This window comes from Pinus tabuliformis, chromosome 8 (genome assembly GCF_031772625.1).
Source record: "Pinus tabuliformis cultivar Carrire ecotype Pingquan chromosome 8, CPIR1, whole genome shotgun sequence".
Classification (NCBI taxonomy): Eukaryota; Viridiplantae; Streptophyta; class Pinopsida; order Pinales; family Pinaceae; genus Pinus; species Pinus tabuliformis.
In genome coordinates, this window is record NC_142294.1 from 108,728,021 (window position 1) to 108,751,423 (window position 23,403).

A 23,403-nucleotide genomic window follows, 5' to 3' on the forward strand; every position below is an offset into this window, starting at 1 on the left:
AGGAGAAGGAATGGCTGGCTGAGCTCTGATGAAAATGGTAAGTTTATCATTGATGCTATTAATTTTCTCTTCCATCTTGGCAAACCTGATTGAGTTTTCCTGTTGGTTATTGGCACTGTCCATAAGAACGTGGCCCAACAGTACTTTGGTGTGCCAGTAAACATTCACGGCCTACATGTACCCAGATGTTCAGTTTCTTGTCAAAGTAACTCAGGGATGAGTTCATGTATCAAGCCATGGTCTCCTGGGCTTTGGCTTGATTGTGAAATTGAATTGTTGAAGCAACAAGACTGTCTCTTTGACCAGAGACAGAGACAATGCCACGTCTACCTCCTTTTCTTCCTATGTAATATCCCTTTTAGATACCAGCCAGACTGTTTCGTTGACCAGAGACAGAGACAATGCCATGTCTACCTCTTTTTCTTCTTGTGTAATATCATTTTTAGATAAAATTTAAATAATTTTGGGACACTATAATATTCTGGATACTTTAATTGATCTATTGAGTTAAAAATTTCCCCGCAATAGAATACACCATGGAAATTTACCAGAAACACAATAAACTCATACAATAAAATTTCTAGTACTGAAATAAATCATATAATTGCAACCCAAAAATTGGGAATAAATTGGTGCAAACCCCAACTAATTTTTATTTATTTGATACTGAGAAGATATTACATTAATAAACTACAAAAAAACCTGGCAATTGAATTATCTGGAAAATAACTGAGATGATGGCCTCCCGAAATACTGCTGCAATACTGATCTTAGCCTCCCAAACTGAAACTAGAACTGATAAATGCACTTGCGAATTCTGAATGAATTCACCAAGGGATGAGATGGGTTTTTGTCCAATGTCACCAAAGTAACCAAGGGTTTTTGTCATAGGTCTTTCTAAATTTGAGAACCGTGTTCCCTTAAACCTCTCCAACAGAAAATACTACAAATCCAAGATGTCTCAAATGAATTGTGTGTGAAAATTCCTTGATTGCAATTACTGGATATTATTCTCCTAATTGTTAGTAGTTTAATTGTTTACCACAATTAACGAATAATTCACATTTGCAATCTTCACCATAAAATACTATGCGGAAAATAAAATTAGGAACTGAGAAATATATGCACACCCAATAATATTGACACCAATATTTTTGGACTTAAAATTTTCTGGAAATACCTTGAAGGGAAAACCCGTGTAGTAGATAATGGTTTATTTTATTATTAAGCAGCAAATTTTTTGAGTACAATATTCTGGCTGCCAAACTGGCAATCCTTTGGCGAATACATTGGCAAAATATCTGGGAGATATTTTTATCCCTTTGCAAATCAACCGGGCCTCCACTGGCCTGTTTGCACTGCCGTTTGGAAATGCACACTGCCTGGCCTGGAATAACTCACATTGATTGCTCGCTGGCTCCAAGTGAGCCATCTTGCCTCCCTTTGCATCTGGAAAAATTTTCTCTGCCTCTTGGATGATCTTTCCGGCCTTCGATAGCTAAAACGACCTCTCCCGACGCTCACATTAGGGTTTTCGGCTGTTCGCACTCGCTGCACGGCCTCTCTGCAGAATAATTTCGGCCTCCCTTTTCTTGCCCCTTCGGCACCAGAAAACCATAGGGAAACTCTCGGGAATCTTCCTCCTGAATTATCGGCTGCTCCCTCTCTCCAATGCTTTCTCTTTGGCTCAAACTTTCTTCCTTGCTGAATCACTGCAACTGGGTAGCTCGATCTGCCAAGGTAACTCACTCTCTCTTGTGTCTTTCTCCATCCCATCAACTTGCTCTTATAATCTCTCGCTAGAGCTCCAACGACCACGATTAGATCCTTATCGGCAACTAAGATCATCTCAGACTTGATGTATGTCATTTTCTGGAAGTCTCTAGAGCATAAGTCGATCTCCTTAATTAATTCACTTTAATTAACCACTTTTCCTAAGTTAGACTTAGGAAATATTTAAATGATGGCTAATTAATTTAATTAAGGCATTTTGCAAGCTTATCTCGCGAAACCTTTTCTGGGTTTTGGAGATCTCGTGTTCCTTAGCCTCTTAGACACAAATCGAGATTAACTCTCCCTCGTAGCAAGGAAGGTGTCCTATTTCCAACATCTCTCCTCTGTAGCGGGACCACACTACTGGTGTCTGATATCTGTAACATATAGTCACTGTCCACCAAGCTACTGCGCATATTTTGATTTACCTGCTAACCATGTAGCTGAACTACTCTGCATCTGCGTTGCTGCTGACATTGCAATGTGCCTCCTTGCATTGCTGCCAACACTTCCTGCATTGCATTTGATCTTATGCTGTTGCAACTACTGCAACTGAGAACCGATCTACCGTCCCTGCAACTGGCTTTTGTAATTGTCCCATAAGTCTCTGATTGCAACTAGTTATGCTCTATCTACTGAGTATCTGATTGCACCCAACTCTTTCTGTGCCCCTCTAGTATTTGATTGCAACTAGCTCTACACTATCTCTCAAGATATGGCTGCATCTTGTTGACATGTCCATCCTCCTGCTACTAAATATTGTGGGCCCTGTAGCCAAGGTAATGATCAATGAGGAAACACTTGTCCGATGTTGTGTCTCCTCGGGTCCTGCCCGATCCTGCAACTCTAAAGCCTCACGCTCATCCTCCATCTGGAGGTACAGTTGCTATCAATGCGAACTCCTCCAACTTGGAGGTCAGCTCATCTATCTCTGTCGAAGCTGCCGTCCGCTCTTGCCCATTCTTGTCCTTCTTTCTCTTTGGACGATGGATGACATAGTGACCAAACTCACCACATTTGAAGCATTTGATGTTCGACATGTCCTTTTTCTTCTTCTCGCATCCCATGGGCTTGAAAATTGAAAATATGAAACTGCAACTTATTTGAGATCCATGGCCTTGAAAATTAATACCATTACAAACATAATTTTAAAATCAACCCTCAAATCAAAAAGAGATGCTACTGGTAAAAACCTTTTAAAACAATTTTAAAATATTTTAAAAGCGTTTTAAAAGGTTTAAAAAGCATTTTAAAATGTTCTCCATTTAAAAAGTTTGGGTTCTTTTGTCTTGGTGGGTACGAAGAACCGTGATGATGGGTACCTGGAACCCAAAAATCGGGTTCTTTGGGGTTTATTTCTTTTTTTTGAGCTTAAAATTGCAACGTTTTTTAAAGCATGTCCTAAAAGTGCAACTTTGTTGCAAAAATAATCATAATAAAGAACCCAAAAAATATAAATAAGAAATAAAAATAGAAAAAAAGAAAGGGGGAAAACATGTTTTTGTAAAATAAAAATTTAACCATTTTCTTAAAATATGTTTGGAAAATAGAAAAAAACAAAATTTAAGAAAATTGAGAAGAAAAACTTGTCCCAAGCATCTTTTAAATATATATATATATATATCTATCTATATATATATATATATATATATATATATATATCTATATATATATATATATATATATATATATATATATATATATATATATATATATATATATATATAAAACTTCATGATAAATATCTTTATATTCCATTATGAGCTCAACATGTCACATGGGGGAATTGAACTTGGGTGCGGCAAATTACATTGTTCATTCTTTGAATTTATCACTTAAATCTCACTTCGCACTTGTTGAGGATGCAAGCCATATCCACAATTTTATAAAAAGTTGTATCGATGCCCTTACATTCTATAAAGAGTACACACATTTATCATTTTTGAAGATTGTGGATACTTGATTTTTCTCCTCATTTATGAGTTTTATTTGAAGATTTCCCTCAACGTCTTAAGCATGACAAGCGAGGAGAAAAATTGAGTACTTGGAATCTTCAACAATGATAGATATGTGTATTCCTTATAAATTGTAAGGACATCAGTATGGCTTTTTACAAATTTACGAATATGGCTTGCATCCTCAATTAGTGCTAAGTGATAAATTTAAATGCTAAATTCAACAAATGAACAATGTAAGGTGCCCAAAATATCTGTGGATATTTGTTTGCACAATCTTTCTAGTAGCTCTTCCAAATAGGTGCATTATTTGTAATAATTTGCACAAAAGAATGAACACGTATATCTTCAACAACTTTAATGAACAACTCACTCATATGTTGTATCCTTGTATTTTCCAAGACCATCCATTGCTTTCAAGAAGACTGGTCCATTAAGGAAAGACACCATAAAATTGATGGTTGGATGGTGTGTTCCATTTGTCCATCCATTAGAAACAATACTAACATGTTAGTTAATCTTTGTAGAGGTAAATAGTGTGAGACTGACACAGTTTACTTTAAGAAAGAGTAAGCAATATGTTGATTAATTGTAAAAACCTACATACTTAAACAATACTAACGACAAATGAGGGCCATGATGATTTAATAGGGTTTAAGATTTTATCCACTTCCTTATTTTCCTTAGCCAACAATGTGGTTTTAAGCTTCTTTGAACTAGGAGGCACAAAGTTGGTTGGAGCTCGTTCAGTGAGCTAGTTGAAGCACTTGTAGTTGCTCTCTTTCTTGCTAGCTGAATTGTTGTCCCATTCCTGAATTGAAATGCGCTAGGTGACTTCTGTGACGTCCCCTGGTTAGTATTGTTCCATTGTAAATAAATTGTAGTTAATCAAAGGCTGAGAGAAGGGGCACAAATTCCAAATTGCTTGAGGAATGGATTGTTTTAAATATCAGTCCTAGTTGGCTGAGTGGTTTTAATTTGGTTGATTGTGCAATAAATTTAACCGAAAGGAAGAGGACAAGTCCAGGTGTCCTTTAAACTCCAGCAACAAGCAAGAAGTGGATAAAATATTTAAGGCAACATGGGCTGTGCTGTCCTGAGTTGTCTGGCTTTGAGCTAGGAAGAAAACAGGTGACTAGTTTGTTTGGAAACACACACCTCACACACGATACACATATGCATATACAATGAAGAAAAGACTCTCTCATTCTCTCTCATGCACAAAGACAATGAAACAAAGGAAGAACACAATTTGATTACCCTCTGGTGCATACACAGGCAACATAAGAGAGGATGCAATGAGAATGTTGTAAGAAAAAACAGGGAGAAAACAGAGAGCCATGATTTGATTTAGGGAAAGCAAGCTCTGGAGAGATATAAATCAACTGAAGAACCCTCGCAGAGGTTTGCTGGGTAAAATCATTATAGAGAGAGTGGCTTGCTGGTAAGGCTAAAGAACCCATTGGAAGCTTGTGGATTGATGAACCTACTAGTTTGGGAAGAGTCACTCAGGGGCTTGTGAGGGTTGTGGAACTACCGTGAGTTGCCTTGGGGTTGGAGCTTTGGTGCTTGACTCACTGATGAACCACTTGGAGAGGTGATTTCTCACCCATCAATAGCCTATCCACTGATGAACCTTCCCTTGATGTGTGACTGATATTTTTTCTGTACTAGTGATTGCTAACAACACATGACACTCTTGTAAAGACAATGACAGTAAGACATTAAGACTACAATCAATGACAGTGACCCTTGCTGCATACACCAGTACATGAGACAGTGGATTATATTACAAAGACCTTCTTCAAGTCCCTTTGAACATTATTAAGGGCATATTGGAGAAGACTTTGTAGACAATCTTGAGAATCTAGCAGACTAGTTGAAGTCTAGTATGCAGAAGTTGTGAAGGTAGCTTGGGTTTTGCTTGATACATCACCAAAGCATTATTAAAGGATTTTTGAAGTGTTGGTAAAGCAACTTGTTTAAAGACATTGTATGCAGACCTATTGAAGACTATGGAGACATTCTTGAAGACCATGATGCCATCATGAGGTGACCTTGGAGAAGTGTATTTGGGTGACATGAAGAGCAGTGGTGACACCTTCTAAGAAATCAAGGTTGACATTGATGATGCAATGTGGAGACTAATGTTAAGGCATTGCTGAAGATTGACAAGGCTCTGTGAAGAAGACCTTGGGATTTGTGAAGTACAACTAAACATATCTTGACGAAGTGAAGCCGAGGGTTGCAGCCCAAGAGGTTGGAGCCTTGAAAAGACAAGGTTGGTGCCTTGAAGGATAGGGTTGGAGCCATAGAGGATCGGTGTCCTCAAGAAACCAGGTCGGAGCCTGTACCAGAGAAGGGTTGGTGCCCTAGGGGTTGGAGCCTCTAAACGCAAGGTTGGTGCCTTGAGAAGATAGGGTTAGTGCCTTAGAGGTTGGAACCTCAATAAGTCCAAGTTGGTGCTTGGCAGCAGGTTGGAGCCTAGGAGATTGAAGATCGGTGTCTTCATCTGGGGTTGGAGCCCTATATACATTGTACTTGATTCATTGTAAGATTATATTAATAAAAGCATATATTCCTATTGTTCATTTTGTGTTCTAAATATAAGTGATCTAACTGGTAAAAGTAACAATTGAAATGAAATACTGATTCACCCCCTCTTAGTATTTCCAACAGGAATAAGGGGGAAAAACACCATTGTTGGAAAAAACAAGTAATTTGGTTTACAAATCTACTTACTAAGCACTTGGAATTCCTTCAAATTTGCAATTTAGTCTTCATCTGCACACCAACACACTGCAGAGCTCCAATCTGCAAGAGAAAATGGGAGAAATTAATGGGTGCAAGGTCTTTTTGTGATCCGTGGGTCCCTTTCCGTGATACATGTCCTGAAGTTGAGACATGATTAGGGCACTGTTAAACTTCTAATTCCATATTGGATTTAATATTCATATTAGATTATTAACTCGGAAGAAAAAATTTAAATCTAAATTTGTTGAATAAGAAAGACACTGGAGTTCTAACTCAAATTTTTTTAGAGGAAGATACACAGGAAATAAATTCTCACACACAGAAATTTACCCTGCAATTGAGCTTCACTTTATCTATCAGAATGCTGAGCACTCCCTAAGTGGGAAAATGGCCCTTAGAGAAAATCTGAAATTTACAACTTTTAACCTTGGCTGAATTCATCCCAGAAAGAACCCAAAACTACAGAAAATCATACTTGCACACTGCTGTACAAATTATGAGCATAAGATTAACTTAGCTGTACGGCCTGTACTGTCCTCAAGCCGTGCCCTAGCTGCTTCCTCTACCTCTGTCATTTTGCTACCTGAAAACTCACTCAATCTTCACTGAAAAATACGGCTAGATCTGTCTTTAACTGTGGTGCCTTTTGTTTCATTTATTGTTGTTCTTTTATCTCTTCTCCTCAACCTTTGTTTTCACAATCACTGTGTCTCACAGTAATTGAGAAATGCTTTTCTCAACACTGTGTCTTCTTCTCTCCTTAGGCCGCCCTTTCTAATTCTTTATTGAACTAAACCTCCAATCTTAATCTCCAAAGTGATTCATGGTTGAGATTAGATCTCACTTCACTTGAGATCAATGGTTGAGATTAAGTCTAAGTCACTAATGTAATTAACTTACATTTCCTTAGACTTTCAGAGCTCAATAGCTAGCATTAATTAATTGTCTTTAATTAACATGCTTTCCCTAATTTAGGCATAGAAAATTATAAAAAACAACTTAGTTAATTGATGTTACTTAAGCAAGTTTCCTGACTGAGCATTGGGACGATTCCTGCATGCTTGACACGTAGCCTATGCAAAAGCACCTTTTCATTGCTAAACTTCAATAGGCATTTGTCCTATCATATCCAATGTTCAACACTAAGGATTTGGATAGACCCTTCAGGGCATGTTCGTTACTTAGCTAAGGTGTTTAAAATGCCATTCAAATTTTAATTTGTCGGCTTTGTAAAATAATAGAAAGTATAATTACCCAAAAAAAGGAAAAAGAAACTTGAGAGCAGTAATACCTTTTGTGTAGGTTTTATATATATATTGAAAAATATAAATTGAATATCGAGTTAGATGTTGGGAACAAAAGTCACTTGTTAACTTTTCCAGAAATTTGACATCAATATTTTTTGAAAAAAATAATGTTAGAAAAAAAATAAAAATTCCTACAAATTGATTTTTTATTGCATGACAAAACTCTCAACGCCTAGATGAGTTTCAAGGGCTTCAATTAAAAAATATGTAAAATGTCAAATTTTCATTGCTACTTTTTCTGATTATTTATTCATTATAGGCTGAAGATGGTGCAGGGGTTTCTGGTGTCTTAACAGTCATGACATTAGGCATGTAAGTTGATTATTGTAATTAGAGTTGACTGCCATCTTGCATGTGTACTCCTCCCAGTTCCCACCATTTTTCTTTTTTCTTAAGTATCTTAGTTTATTTTTGTAGGTTTTATGCAGTTGTTGCAAGGACGGCTTTCAAGGGTGAAAGTCAAAAGAGCCTACATCACTTTTGGTAATTCCTTTTTATATCAGTATGACTTATGACTGTTGTTGTGGTAAGGTGTATTGTTTTGACATATCTTATATTTGTTCTTGATTTAATAACGTTCAGAAAATTATCTAAAGCATTTGGAGAATTCTCCTTAGAGACTTCTTTATAGTGATTATAGCTAAATTAGGCTACATAATATATTGATTAATGGACTCTTGTTCACTAGAGTACTGATCTTCTTTACACATACCACACATGGACATTTATCTCAAACATATTATAATATGCATGTGGTATCAAAAAACCAAACAAGTACGCAAATAATAATTGCAAGCCATGATATAAGAGAGAGAAAGATTCACTTGATTCTCATTGTTCAATATGGTGTATGTCTATATATATATACACACAGAGAGAGAGAGAGACACACAAAGGAAACAATGTCACATGCCAAAATCCCATACAACCACTTTATTAATGAAACATTGTTAGGGTCCAACCCTAACCCCCTTATTTATGTAATAGGGTCGAGTCATAGTTATAGTTAGTTAAAGAGTCAATAAAGCCCATATTAATAATTGTAAGTGGTTGAACTGCATTTAAAGAAGGGACCACAGTTAGTTGCAAATGGGCCATGGTATTAGATAGATGGTATTAATAAGAACCATGGTACTGACCCATGGTATTGCATGTATGAATCCTACATAAAGGATAGAGACTCCCGTTGAGGAGCATCATGTCTTATTTTGTAATTGAGCCCAACTCTATTGGAGGTTGCCCCCTCGAAGAGACAAGTGAACTTTGCTTTCCTTTCTGAATAATAAAATACATGCTGTTATTTCTTATTGTTCTGTGTTTTGGGTATATTTCTTCGCATATTTGGTATTCTGGTATCTTCTCGCAGGTTAAGAGCATAACAAGTGGTAACATAGCACTTTCCAGGGCTGGTGGGATCTCCATTTTTAGCAGAATTTTTTTTGGCTAGAGATGTGTTCTGGCGTCTTTAAACCACGGGATCTGTCGTTGAGCGCATAAATCTGCGGATTTGGGGAGGCATGCACGCAGGAAATACAAGAGGTGGTCACGCTTGTTGGGCTCCTTTGTAACCCCTGTGGGCACCCCTTCGAGTAGTAGCGCATTAGATAGAACCGCGCACGGACCGTCTTCCAAGTACCCTCTGGGTATATCGGAAGCCCCCTAGGATCTCTTGAAACCTCGCCATAGATAAACCGTTGGCCGTCTTGTTGCTACAGTACACCGAGAACAACACTCAGGGAGATTACTCGCTCGTACGATAGGGTAGTCGGGTTGTACGACTAAGGGTACTATTGATCCTCCTTGGTTAGTGCCCTGAAAGATTGGGCCAAGTACTATTGTCGGACCCTTATGTATATTGCGATTTGTAGCACCTGACACTCGTTGAGACCATAGTTCCCTTGTGTCTCTCTAGATCACGCATCATCTTTGTCAGATCAGATCTAGCAGGTTGGGTTCTGTCGCAGCCGCAACAATTAGTTCCGCCATTCAGATCTCTCAAATTCGCCATTCAGATCTATCAAATCCGCCAATCAGATCTATCAGATCTGCCATTCAGATCTAGCAGTTTGGGTTCTGTAGCAGTCGCAACAATCAAATCTGCCATTCAGATCTAGCAGCAGGGGTTCAATCACTGCGACATTCCTACTCATACTCTGCAGTTGAGGGTTTCGTCGACAGATTTGACTATTTGTGTGGCTCCTATACCTGGGCATGATTCTTGCAGGACATTGGGCAGAATTAACTTTTTTGGGAATCGGCTACGGCAGTATTCCTAAGCGAGGAGTAAAACTTTGAGACCCTCCCAGGACACTTATAAGAGACTTAGCCCATAAGAATCAGGTCGATGGGCTGAGCAAGGTGGTACCATTCACTTGTCAGCGTCAAAATTTCGGGTGGTCCCAATTTTTTTTAACAGTAACAACAAGTGCACTGGATTGGTGCATGGTACAAACCAGAGCTCAAGCTATGGCCAATGAGAAGATTGACACCCTTGAACAAAAGTTGGAGGCATTAACGAAGTAGATCCAGACTTTAACTGACACAATCACAAAGGGCAAGTCGGGGGCACAATCGGAGGCATATGATTTAATGAAAGCCTTGAGGGCGAGTCTAGGCATTCTCTTCACTTCTATGGAAACCACCAATAGTCCCAGCTTTGACCACCCAAGCTGGGCATGTATAAATTTGATGGCTCTCATCCGGCCATATGGCTAGCACAAATGGAGCAATATTTCACATTGAATCACGTAAGAGATGATGCGACTAAGCTAAGTGTGGGAAGCCTATACTTGGACCAAGAAAGATGGCAATGGTGGCAGTGGCATCAATGTTGCTATGCAATGCCACTGACTTGACAGATATTCTCAAAAGCCCTTTCTGATTGCTTTGACCATGAATCTAACTTTTTGGGTCGTCTTACTAAGCTCCGACAGACAGGTACAGTGCAAGAATATATTAAAGCCTTTGAAGCATTAGCCTTCCGCATAGGGGGTCTAATAGATGAATTCTACTTGGAATGTTTTATCAGTAGTCTCAAAGACGCCATACAAGCCCACGTCCGACTACAACACCCAGTCTCATGGCTGGCAGCTTGCAAGATAACTTGTGAAGTAGAAGGCGTGTTAGCGGCCCTGTCGACTTGTCCAAATTTCATAGCCAAGGGACGCCCCACCCAGGCTCTGAACACTACCCAAACACTTAAGGTTCAAAAGGTGTCACCAGCAGAAATGGCGGAAAGAAGAAACCAAGGATTGTGTTACTACCATGATGAGCAATGCTCCCCGGGGCATAAATGCAAGGAACCCAAATTCTTTCAAATTGATGCTACTAATCACAGTTCATCTGACGAAGCCCCACCATTTGAGGGACCAGAGGAGGAAGATGAGGACAACTAGCCAGACAATGAGCTCCCAGCTACCCCTGAAGAACCAATTATCTCGCTTCATGCTTTTGCAAGAATTTCTTCTCCCCAAACTGTTGAAATTTGGTATCGGAGGACAGGTGGTTCCCTAAGGCTTTGATCTTTGGCCTAGGGAAAAGTGTCCAAAAGAATTTAATTTTTCTCCTAAAGTGACTTTATAATTTTTATAAAGTCAAATCTAATTTAAAAGTGACTTTAAGTAATGAAGTTACTAAAGTCTAATTTTAAAGTGACTTTAATAAAGTCATTGTAAAATTAGAAAGGAAAAGTGACTTTGGACATAAATGACTAACTGGGTCTTTATTAAAGTGGGGTGAATTAAAAAATAGAAAGTGAGATTTAAATGAGCATTTAATCTCAGTCCTAGATCTCAATCTATTTTAGCCATTGGATTTAGGGATTCCCCAAAAGTCACTTAGGGTTAGAGTAAAGGAGGAAAAGGAGGAAAATGTCATTATTTTCTTTCATGAGCAGATTGAGAGAAGGAGAGCAAGAGAGCAAGGGAGATTTCTGGACAGTGAGGAGAAGGAGGCAGCGGCTTGGCACACATTCCAAAGTAGCGTTTTAGCAAGTCCGTACAGCTGAGTTAGCACACAGTGAAAGGCATATTTTGGGCACGATTTTCTAGAAAGGCCGTACAACAGTTTTGGTTCAGATTCCAAGGAGGCCGTACAGCAAGTTAGCACTGAAATCGAGGAGCAGAAAATCTGAAGTTCGCTGGCACGTTTTTCAAGGGAGGTCGTACAACAAGTGGCTGTACCTTGGCACACTTTTCTAGGCAATGCGTACAACAACATTTAAGGCTAAAATTTGGGCACAAAAATCGAGGAGGCCTTACAGCATTCGTTGCTGTTTTGTTTTGCTGTTTGCAAGTTTTTTCTAGTTGGTTGAGGCACGGAAAACGAGATAAGTTGTAAAAGTTTGCTTGATGATTTTTTGCTGAATATTTCTCTCACTATAAAAAGCATTTTCCAGAAATAAGGAGCTTTCAAACTGGTCTTCCCCAAGAGTTGGAAGGGGTTTTTCCAGGGTCACCTTGACAAAAAATCACTGTGTTTAAATGTGTTGAATGGCTGTTTGTATGTGCTGATATTTATTTCTGCATTTTCAGCATTCTGTAATATTTCCAGAATTTGTGTTTTCAGCAAAATTTATTTTCCAATTGTTGAATGGATGGATATGGGAAAGGGCATTTAACTATTTTGGAGAAATAAGGTGAAACTGAAAACCGGGGTGGGAAATGAGAAATTTCTACATGGTATCAGAGCTTGAGTGCTGAAGTGCAGTTTGGGACAGCAAGGAGGAAAATTACAGCCTACTGATTTTTCACTCAGAAAATTCCAGCACGTTGATTTTTCACAAACAACAGTTTTATCTTTACTACAACAGTGCTATTTTTCAGTTTTAGGACAATAGGATGTCATTGGGATTGAGGGTGGAAGATAGGTTGGATGGGCATACCAATTACAACGTTTGGAAGGAGAGAATGCAGAGTATCTTTGACGAGGTAGAAGTCTGGGACGTTATGGTGCATACCACACAGAACCCTGTTGTTGTGCCTACTGATGCTACTCAGTTGGCTTCTTATAATGAAAAGAACAACAAGGGTAAGAGATTGATTCTAGACGAAGTCAAAGACCATTGCATTCTTCATGTGAGAGGAAAGAGAAATGCCCATGAGATGTGGACAACATTGTCCAATCTCTACCAGAGTACCAATGAGAACCGGAAAATGGTCTTGAAAGAGAAGCTGAAGACAATTAAGATGGGTAATGATAGTGTAGCTGGATATCTCACAAAGATTACTAATGTGAGAGATGAGTTGGCAGCAGTTGGAGAGGTCATTCCACCCACTGAGTTGGTGCGGATTGCAGTGAATGGCTTCCCTTGTTCATGGATGAACTTTGCTGATGGGGTTTGTGCACGTGAGACCCTTCCCACATGGGAGAGGTTTTGGGATGATTGCATTAAGACAAAGATTAGGAAAGGTCAACTTGGGGCAGCCAAACCAGTTGAGCAGGATGAGGATGTAGCACTGTTGGCAGGAGGCAAGAAAGGCAAAGGGAAGAAACAGGCTTCCACAAGCAATGGTGGGGGCAAAGGCAAAGGTAAAGGTAAACAGGGTAACACACAGAAGGACTATTCCAAGGTGAAGTGTTGGAATTGTCAAAAGATGGGACACTATGCAGTTGTGTGTCCGGAGAAGAAGAAGAAGAAGGGGAAGAACCAAAGCTTGGCAGCTTTAGCAGAGGTTGAGGACTTTGCAGATCGTTTTGATCGGGAGTTTGGGTTCACTGCGTGCGAGTCCTCTAGTGCAGGATCACCTGCCACACAGGTTCAGAGGGAGCATGCTTTTCCCTCGATTAGCGGAGCATCTTCGGGTATCTGGTATGTGGACAGTGGAGCTTCACGTCACATGATAGGAGTCCGTGAGTACTTCTCAGAGCTTTCAGAGATTGGCACTGATATAGAGGTAGTACTCGGTGATGACAGAGTTGTTAGAGCAGTCGGTGTGGGGACACTGACATTTCAGAGGGAGTCCAAACCTCCTTTGAAGGTGTCAGATGTTCTTTATGTGCCAGGGATGAGGAAGAACCTCATATCTGTCTCAGCTTTGGAGGACAGAGGATATGAGGTACTGTTCAGGGGAGGACAGGTGTTGATGTATCCCAGGGGCACTCCAGCTGATTCAGCTAGAGTGATAGGTGTACGTGTTGACACCTAATCTTCAGCGGTTGGGTAAATTGGAATGTGAATAGTCATCAAGAAGATGAACTGATCAGTCAAAAATTTGTATATAAACAATAGTTACATAATGAAATAATAAATCAGTCTTTTCTGCCAAGTCTGGAGTTACCCTGGCCTGACATGGTATCAGAGCGCAGGTCCCAGATTCCTTGTAACTCCTCTGTCCATAACGCATCTGCCTGAGCGTTTGTCTGGCCATAACGCATCTGCCTGAAAGTCTGTCTGGCCTGAACGTTTGTCTGGCCTGAACGTTAGACTCCATGCTCGCTGCCCAGAAATGATGGTGCACTGCACTACCTCTGTCGCTGCCCAGAGATGCGTTGGACCCAACGCTCATTGAGGCACAATGTAACGTCCTCCCACCGTCGATGCACCAAGCTGAATCTATCCTTGAACAATGCCGCTCACTGCCGTGTTGCTTGAACTGTAATTACATTTTTTTGAGCCGCATTTTCATTTCCATTTGTGGAAACGCAACTTGTATGACTGTCCAATGAACCTGCCATTGCCTGTGTTTTCTGAAGAAGTGTCCCTTGCATTGCATGGTGCAGTGCCCTCTCTTTAATGAAAAGCGTGCCCTCTTTAGTGAATAGGCGTGAAGATCAGCCTTCCATTACTGCGCTGTCCTCTCAATTCAGGTATGGGTTCTCATCATTTTCAAGTCTTTGACAATATCGAAGTATGGTGGACTCCTCCCTTCGGCTCGGTGCTTGCTACGCTGAGCCTTGGCTTGTGAGACGGTTGTGTGGTGTACCCATCCGCGACTGCAGTAGCAGGGACTGCCGTGAATACTGACAAATTTTGTGAGCTGAAATCTTTAAGGGCCTTGGTGTTAAAAGAGTGCTCAAGGTTGAAGTCACTGCCAGATTCTTTTGGTAAGTTAACAAGGCTCGAACATATTGATCTTTCCTTCTGCCGCAATTTGGAGAGGCTACCAGATTCTTTTGGTAGTTTAATGAACGTCCAACAGATCGATCTCTCAAATTGCTATGATCTGATTCCTTTGGTAAACTAAAGAAACTCAAACGCATCAATCTATCAGATTGCCATGGTTTGAGGGGCCTGCCAGAATCCTTCGGTGATTTAAGCAAGGGAGGTAATGTGTTGCGCAGTTGATTTTAACTCCTGTGTGTATTTATGATGGCGGTTCTGGTAACGTGTTGCGCAGTTGATTTTAACTCCTGTGTGTATTTATGATGGCGGTTCTGGTAATGTGTTGCGCAGTTGATTTTAACTCCTGTGTATATTTATGATGGCGGTTTTGGTATAGTGTTGAGCAGTTGAGTCAAAGTATAAACGTTTGTTGAATTCATGGTATTCCGCAGTTTATATGATTCAAAGCGTTTATATATCATTCAAAGTATTGTGGTGTTTTCAGAGTGTTTTATATACCAAAGCATTTGTAGTATTGCATGATATATTGATATATTGAAGTGATATATTAATACATTGAAGTGATATATTGAAGTGATCCCTTGCGCATTTTTTCAAAACATAGTAGTATTGCAGTGATATGTACAATGAAATGCTGATGCTTTTAGCAAATATTAGAGGGATTTGAAGGCTGTAACATAAGGATTTTTTTATCAGCAGAAGTAATTTTTTACAGAATGCATTCAATCGTCGCTATGGTAGGAATAGTTCTCACTGGCAAGGAGAACTATCCTGAATGGTCTCGGATGGTAAAACACACCCTCATCTACAATGAGTTGTGGAAAGGAGTGTGTGTCGGAGAAGAAGACAAAGACCCTGTGCAGCCTACATCAGATAAAGAACTTGTCATTTGGGAAAACAAGAACAACAAAGCCTATGCATTGATCGCAGCATCTGTAAATGAAGAAGTAAGTCGTCATATTTCATCTTATTCCACTGCCTTTGAAGCTTTACAAAAGCTGAAAGAACTCTATGACTCACATTCTGCACTTGAAGTTGTTCAGCTCATGATTAAACTCTTCACTCTTGAACTGAAAAATAATGATCCTCTTGCTCTTGCATCTGAAGTAAAGTCTATAATGCATGATATTAAATCCACTAAGGTTGAGCTGGATATCCCTCTTATTGCTTTTCTCAAGGCACTCTATCCTACCTACTCCAATTATCTTGAGTCATTACAAGCAAATGGAAATCTTAAAGATATAACCTTTGACTCTCTTGTGAAAAAGTTTGCTGAAAGAGAGAAAGCCTTTGGAAAGAAGACAGTCCTTGAATCTTCTGAAGAGACTGTTTGCCTTGCTCATAAAGAAAAGCATCCTGCTCAAGATTCTACAAGAGGAAGAGGTGGACGAAGAGGAAGAGGAAGATACTTCAGAGGCAGGGGGGGCAGACATTCTCAAGGAGAAAAGGCAGATCTGCATTGCATTCGCTGCAAACGAAATGGATCACATGATGCTTCTACATGCAAGCTACCATGGGACAAAATTGAGCAGAGAAGAAACCAGTAGAAAGGTGAAACTGATGATACAGACAAAGGTAAAGCACCTGAATCCGCTCACTATATTGAGGCACAATGTAACATTGGAGTAAATGAAGATTTGTTTAATGCTTCACTTGCTTCTTCGAAAAATGATTGGCTGCTTGATTCAGGAGCAACCTGTCATATGACTCATAGGAAAGATTTTTTTGAAGATTTCACTGACAATGTTGATGGAGCAGTATACTTTGCAGATCAGTCAAAAATCAAGCCATCAGGGCTTGGCACAATCAGGCTTAAACTGCCTGGTCTTCCAGACTTTCTTTGGATCATGTTCTATATCTCCCACAACTCAAGAGAAACTTGCTGTCCTTGGTCCACATCCGCCAGCAAGGTCACTCCATTCATATGTTTGATGGAAAGCTTGACGTAAGAAAGGCATTTGACCACTCACTTGTCATGAGGGGAATAGAAGAAGAAAGACTTCTTAAACTGCAAGGAACCTCTGCTCATGCACAACATTTCTCATATATTTCTCATCATGAAGAAGGTACACTTCCATCAAGTTTATTATGGCATGCTAGATTTGGACATTTAAACTATGACAGTCTTCGCTTATTGAAGAAAAATGGTGTTGCTGGTTTGCCTACAATTCCTAGAAAACATAAGCAATGTGATGCTTGCATTCTAGGAAAGCATAGCAAACAGTCTTTTCATGATTCACATTCAAGAGCACATAGGAAGCTTGAACTCATTCATTCAGATTTATGTGGTCCAATGCCTGTTCCTTCTGCAAATGGAAATAAATATATCATGACATTTATTGATGATTACACCAGAATGTGTTGGGTTTATTTATTGAAGAACAAATCTGATGCTTTTCAAACATTCAAGAATTTTCATAAGTGGATTGAAAATGATGCACAATCTCATATTGGGTCTATTCGCACTGATAATGGAAAAGAATATACATCAAATGAATTTGAAAACTATCTTTGCCAACATGGGATCAAACATCAAACAACTGTGCCTTATAATCCCCAACAGAATGGTGTAGCTGAAAGAATGAATAGAACAATCTTGAATATGGTACGATCCATGCTTTTCTTCAAAAATGTAAAGATAATGTTTTGGGCTGATGCTGTTCTATGTGCTGCATATATAAAGAATAGATGTCCATCTAGTGCTATAAGAAACAAGACTCCTTATGAATTGTGGTATGGACATGTTCCTTCGGTAAAACATCTCAGGATTTTTGGTTCCACCTGTTATGCTTTAATACCAAAGGTACATAGAAACAAACTTGGTGCTAGAAGTCGTAAGTGTATCTTCCTAGGGTATTCAAACACCTCTAAAGCATACCGTCTCTATGATGAAGTAAATAAAAAGTTTGTTGTATCTAGAGATGTCATTTTTCTTGAATCATCCAAATCTGACAGTGTTGTTGAGCGGCAACTTGATCGCTTGGATAGATTCACAAAAACGAAATCATTTCAAGAGTTTGATAATCAGATTCCACATCTTGAAGGGGGGATTCCTATACTAGATCAACATGTGGAATCTTCTTCTGAAGAACAATCTCCCCTGCATGACACTCCAACAACGGATGATGCTTTAAGTGATGTAATTGATAGAATTGGGAGACTCAATCTTGATTCAGTCCCAACTCAATCAACAGATCAGCCTGGACCATCTCAGAAAGGTCCCCCAAAGTGGCTGACAAAGACACTTGAAAGTGTTCATCCTGATGAAATTGGAAAAACAGGAACCAGAAATTCAAACCGACAAAATGGAGGTGATGTAGATGACTCTAATTCACCTATTGATATGGATGTGATTGTGAATTGAACTTGTCTACAGATTTTGAACCAACTTCCTTCAAAGAAGCTGCTTCTCATGATGAATGGAAAGAAGCGATGCAAAAGGAGTATGATGCTCTCATAAAGAATGGCACTTGGAAGCTGGTTGATCCTCTATTTGGAACCAAACCAATTGGTTGCAAGTGGGTCTACAAGAACAAGTACAAAGCTGATGGCTCACTTGACAAGCACAAAGCTAGGCTTGTGGCAAAAGGTTTTGCACAGAAGGAAGGGGTCGATTATGAGGAAACTTTTGCCCCCACAGCAATGGGCCACCATCCGGACACTCTTTGCACTAGCTGCTCAGAACGGCTGGAAAGTCCATCAAATGGATGTAAAAACTGCATTCTTGAATGGAGATCTAAAAGAGAATGTTTTTATGTCCCAGCCTGAAGGATTTGCTGTGAAAGGACATGAACATAAAGTATGCAAACTTGTGAAGTCCTTGTATGGCCTCAAACAAGCACCACGAGCCTGGTATGAAAAACTAACTGAGCATCTTCTGAAACTCAACTTCAATCATTTTGATCTTGATGATGCAACTTTATTTGTCAAGGGAGTTGGCAAAACAGTTGTATGTCTTGTGGTATATGTAGATGATCTTTTAATGACAGGGAACAATGAAAGCTATATTGCATCCATAAAGAAAGAATTAGGAAAAAGTTTTGAAATGACTGATTTGGGCTATGTTCATTACTATCTTGGCATTGAAGTAACCCAACATCCAAAATCCATATTTCTTTCTCAAAAGAAATACATTGGAGATTTGTTAAACAGATTTGGCATGACAGAGTGCAATCCTCTTTCTACTCCAATGGAACAAAACTTGAAGCTCACATCTACTGAAGGAAAGGAATTTGAGGATGCAACAAAGTATAGACAACTTGTAGGAAGTCTCATCTACCTCACTACTACTAGACCAAACATTTCATTTGCTGTTGGAATCCTCTCCAGGTTTATGCAAAAGCCTTGTGAGGGACATTGGTCTGCTGCAAAAAGAGTTCTAAGGTACTTGAAGGGAACTCAAGACCTTGGAATCAAGTATACACAGGTGGACGACTTCAGCTTGATTGGATACTCTGATTTAGACTTCGATGGAGACAAAGAAACTGGGGTATCTACTTCAGGATATGCTATGAGTCTTGGATCAGGAGCTGTCTCCTGGAGATCACGCAAACAATCAGTTCCAACAGATTCCACAACAGAAGCAGAATACGTGGCAGCAGCTGAAGCAACGAAAGAAATTGTGTGGCTCAGGAAAATTCTTGAAGATTTGCAGGTAAAACAAGTACAATCAACTCCATTCATGATTGATAACACCTCTGCAATAAAGTTGGCCAAGAACCCAAAGTTCCATGATCGTACTAAGCACATCAATACTAAATATCATCTGATCCGACATCATGTTGAGGCCAAAACAATCCATCTCCGTCATTGTTCCACAAATGAACAAATTGCAGACATCTTCACCAAAGCGCTTGGAAGAGAAAAGCTTGAAAGATTTAGAACGATGCTTGGACTCACCAACATCCCTTCAGATTAAGGGGGGAATGTTGACACCTAATCCTCAGCGGTTGGGTAAATTGGAATGTGAACAATCATCAAGAAGATGAACTGATCAGTCAAAAATCTGTATATAAACAATAGTTACATAATGAAATAATAAATCAGTCTTTTCTGCCATGTCTGGAGTTACCCTGGCCTGACAGTACGCCATGCAAAGGTGTACAAGTTTGCATTCCAGCCCCTTTTGGCATTGAGCAGAAGTACCGACAGCAGAGCTAGTAGTTTTGAGCTGTGTGAGATTTGGCATCGCAGGATGGGGCATATGTATCATGGAGCCTTGAGGACCTTGCGGGAGATCACTACAGGTGTGCCAGATTTCAGTACTGATCACTTTGATACTTGCAGAGGATGTGCGATGGGCAAGTTTGCCAAATCCCCTTTTCCCAGCAGTGACAACAGAGCGACTGGGATACTTGATTTGATTCATTCCGATGTGAGCGGTCGGATGTCTCATGTTTCTTTGAGTGGATATGAGTACTATGTTTTATTCATTGATGATCACTCCAGGAGGACCTGGATTTATTTCTTGAAGACCAAGAGTGAGGTCTTCAAGCGGTTTCAGGAGTTTAGAGCTCTTGTGGAGACACAGACAGGTCAGAAGATCAAGTCCTTGAGGTCGGACAATGGGGGAGAGTACACCCTTGGAGAGTTTGTTGACTATTGTGCAGAGGCAGGAATTAGGAGGGAGTTCACTGTTCCTTACAACCCCCAGCAGAACGGGGTTGCGGAGAGGAAGAACAGATCGATCGGAGGGGCTGCCAAAGCCATGTTACATGATCAGGGGTTGCCATTGTTCTTGTGGGTAGAGGCTTGCAACACAACTGTTTATTTGCAGAACATGAGTCCGCATCGTGCCTTGGGGCACATGACTCTGGAGAAGGCTTTTTCTGGGAAGAAACCTGATATTGGTCATCTTCGTATCTTTGGGTGCATTACATACTCCTACATACCCAAGGAGAAGAGGACCAAACTAGAGCCCACCGCAGAGAAGGTTGTCTTTGTGGGCTACAGTGAGACCTCAAAGGCCTTTCAGATTTACATTCCTGCATAGAGGAAAGTTGTTATCAGGCGGGATGTGAAGTTCGAGGAGGACAGGGCCTTTAGGAGGTCACGAGAGTTAGAGTATCTGGATTAGCCAGACCCTCAGCAGCAACTGAGTCAGTCGCAGGGATCCAGTGGGCAAGGATCAAGAGGATCCGGAGGTACATCTATGACAATATCAGGTCCGTCAGTGAGCAGTGGCTCGCCGAGCCAGAGGGGTGGTGCTTCGGGCATTATGCAGAGCAGTCCACAGAGCAGTTCACTAGGGAGTCCACTGATGGATAGTTCACACGGTACCTTAGCTTCTACAGGTTCAGGTGCAGGCAGGAGGACAGTAGACAGACAGTCAGGAGTTCAGGCTCCTGATGATGATGAGGAGGAGGAGTTTCATTCTCCAATGGGAGAAGTAGGCTCAGGGAAGAGGAAGCCCAAGTGGCTTCATGACACCTTGAGAGATGCCACATCTGTTGTTGAGCCGAAGAGGCCGGTCAAAGAGAGTAGACCACCTGAGAGGTTTTATAGCTATATGGCAATGGCTACCAGCATCCTTGACTCTGAGCCTTCTAGCTCTGAGGAGGCAGCTAGCCAGCAGGTCTGGAGAGAGGCCATGCAGGAGGAGTATTCTTCTATCATGAAGAATGATGTTTGGGAGGTGGTGCCGAGGCCTGAGGGCAAATCTGTGGTTACTTCCAGATGGCTTTACAAGGTAAAGCATGCTGCAGATGGCAGCATTGAGAAATTCAAAGCGAGGTTTGTGGCTAGAGGGTTCTCCCAGGTAGAGGGAGTTGATTATGAGGAGACCTTCGCTCCCGTGGCTCGATATACTTCGATCCGCTCCATTATATCGATAGCAGCAGAGATGGGTTGGAAGATCCACCAGATGGATGTGAAGACTGCATTTCTCAATGGCTTCATACAGGAGGAGGTGTACATTGAGCAACCACAGGGCTTTGAGGTGCATGGGAAGGAGTCCCATGCGTGCAGACTGAAGAAGACCCTTTATGGCCTGAAGCAAGCTCCCAGAGCTTGGTACTCCATGATAGATACATACTTGCAAGGGATGGGTTTCACAAAGAGTGAGGTAGATCTGAACCTTTACTATATTGTGATAGGTGAGGAGCCTCTCATTTTGGTGTTGTATGTGGATGACTTGGTCATTACAGGTGCAGAGAGACTCATAGAGCACTGCAAGAGAGATCTTGCGGCGGAGTTTGAGATGAAGGACATCGGCTTGATGCATTACTTTTTGGGTTTGGAGGTGTGGCAGGAGGAGGGGCATTTCTTCCTGGGGCAGGGGAAGTATATTGTGGACATCCTTGGCAGATTCCACATGGAGGATAGTAAACCCTTGTCAACACCGATGATCACCAACTGGAAGAAGCTTCATGCTTTGGATTCGGAGTTGGTGGATCCCACATTGTACAGGCAGCTGATTGGTTCCTTGATGTATTTGGTCAACACTAGACCAGATATTTGTTTTGCGGTCAACACGATGAGTCAGTTTATGTGTGAGCCTAGGAAGGTTCACTAGGTGGCTGCAAAACACATTTGCGGTACTTGCAGGGGACAGTGGATTATGGTTTGGACTACAGGCAGGGGGATGGAGTGAGATTGGCAGGTTATACTGATTCTGATTGGGCAGGTTGTGCTTCTAATAGGAAGAGCACTTCAGGGTGCTGTTTTGGGTTGGGTTCAGCAGTAGTGTCATGGTTCAGCTGGAAGCAGCAGTTAGTAGCATTGAGTTCAGTTGAAGCAGAGTATATGGCAGCCAGTCTAGCTAGTTGTGAGGCCATCTGGCTTCGCAAGATGTTGTTTAGCTTATTTGGTCAGCCATTGAGACCTTCAGTGATTTACTATGATAATCAGAGTTGCATTAAACTCACGGAGAATCCAATATTTCATGACAGGTCAAAGCATATCGGGATCAAATATCATTTCATCAGAGACTATGTTCAGAAGGGAGTTGTGAAGCTTGAGTATTTTCCCACTGATGAGCAGGTTGCACATATTCTTACCAAAGCCTTACCACGGGGCAAGCATGTCTACTTCAGAGACAAGATGGGTGTGGTGAGGAACACCTTCCTCGAGAAGAGGGAGTGTTGAAATTTGGTACCAGAGGACATGTGGTTCCCTAAGGCTTTGATCTTTGGCCTAGGGAAAAGTGTCCAAAAGAATTTAATTTTTCTCCTAAAGTGACTTTATAATTTTTATAAAGTCAAATCTAATTTAAAAGTGACTTTAAGTGATGAAGTTACTAAAGTCTAATTTTAAAGTGACTTTAATAAAGTCAATGTAAAATTAGAAAGGAAAAGTGACTTTGGACCATAGTTTTAAAAACCGCTCAGAAAAACCGGTAACCGGTCAAACCGGCCGGTTAGCTAGCTGGCCGGTCCGAACCGGCCTAAAAACCCGGTCAGACCCTTCATTTGCCCGATTTTTGGTCCTAACCGGTGAAAACCGGCTGGTTTAGGACAAAACCGGCCGGTTTGTTACAAACCGGCCGGTTTTGTCCTAAACCGGCCGGTTTTAGGCACAACCACCATAAAGTTAAAAAAACATGTTTTTGACT

At 40.6% G+C, this 23,403-nt stretch overlaps 1 protein-coding gene across 1 annotated transcript in view; it reads left to right on the forward strand.

The window, feature by feature from the left end:
* Positions 1 to 23,403, forward strand: part of SOS1 (sodium proton exchanger, putative (NHX7) (SOS1)) — a 449,093-nt gene that overhangs the window by 90,271 nt on the left and 335,419 nt on the right. The window contains exons 9-10 of the mRNA XM_089371819.1: positions 8,049 to 8,101; positions 8,207 to 8,272. Of these exons, the coding sequence (XP_089227945.1) occupies positions 8,049 to 8,101; positions 8,207 to 8,272 (119 nt within the window). The remainder of the gene's footprint in view (positions 1 to 8,048; positions 8,102 to 8,206; positions 8,273 to 23,403) is intronic.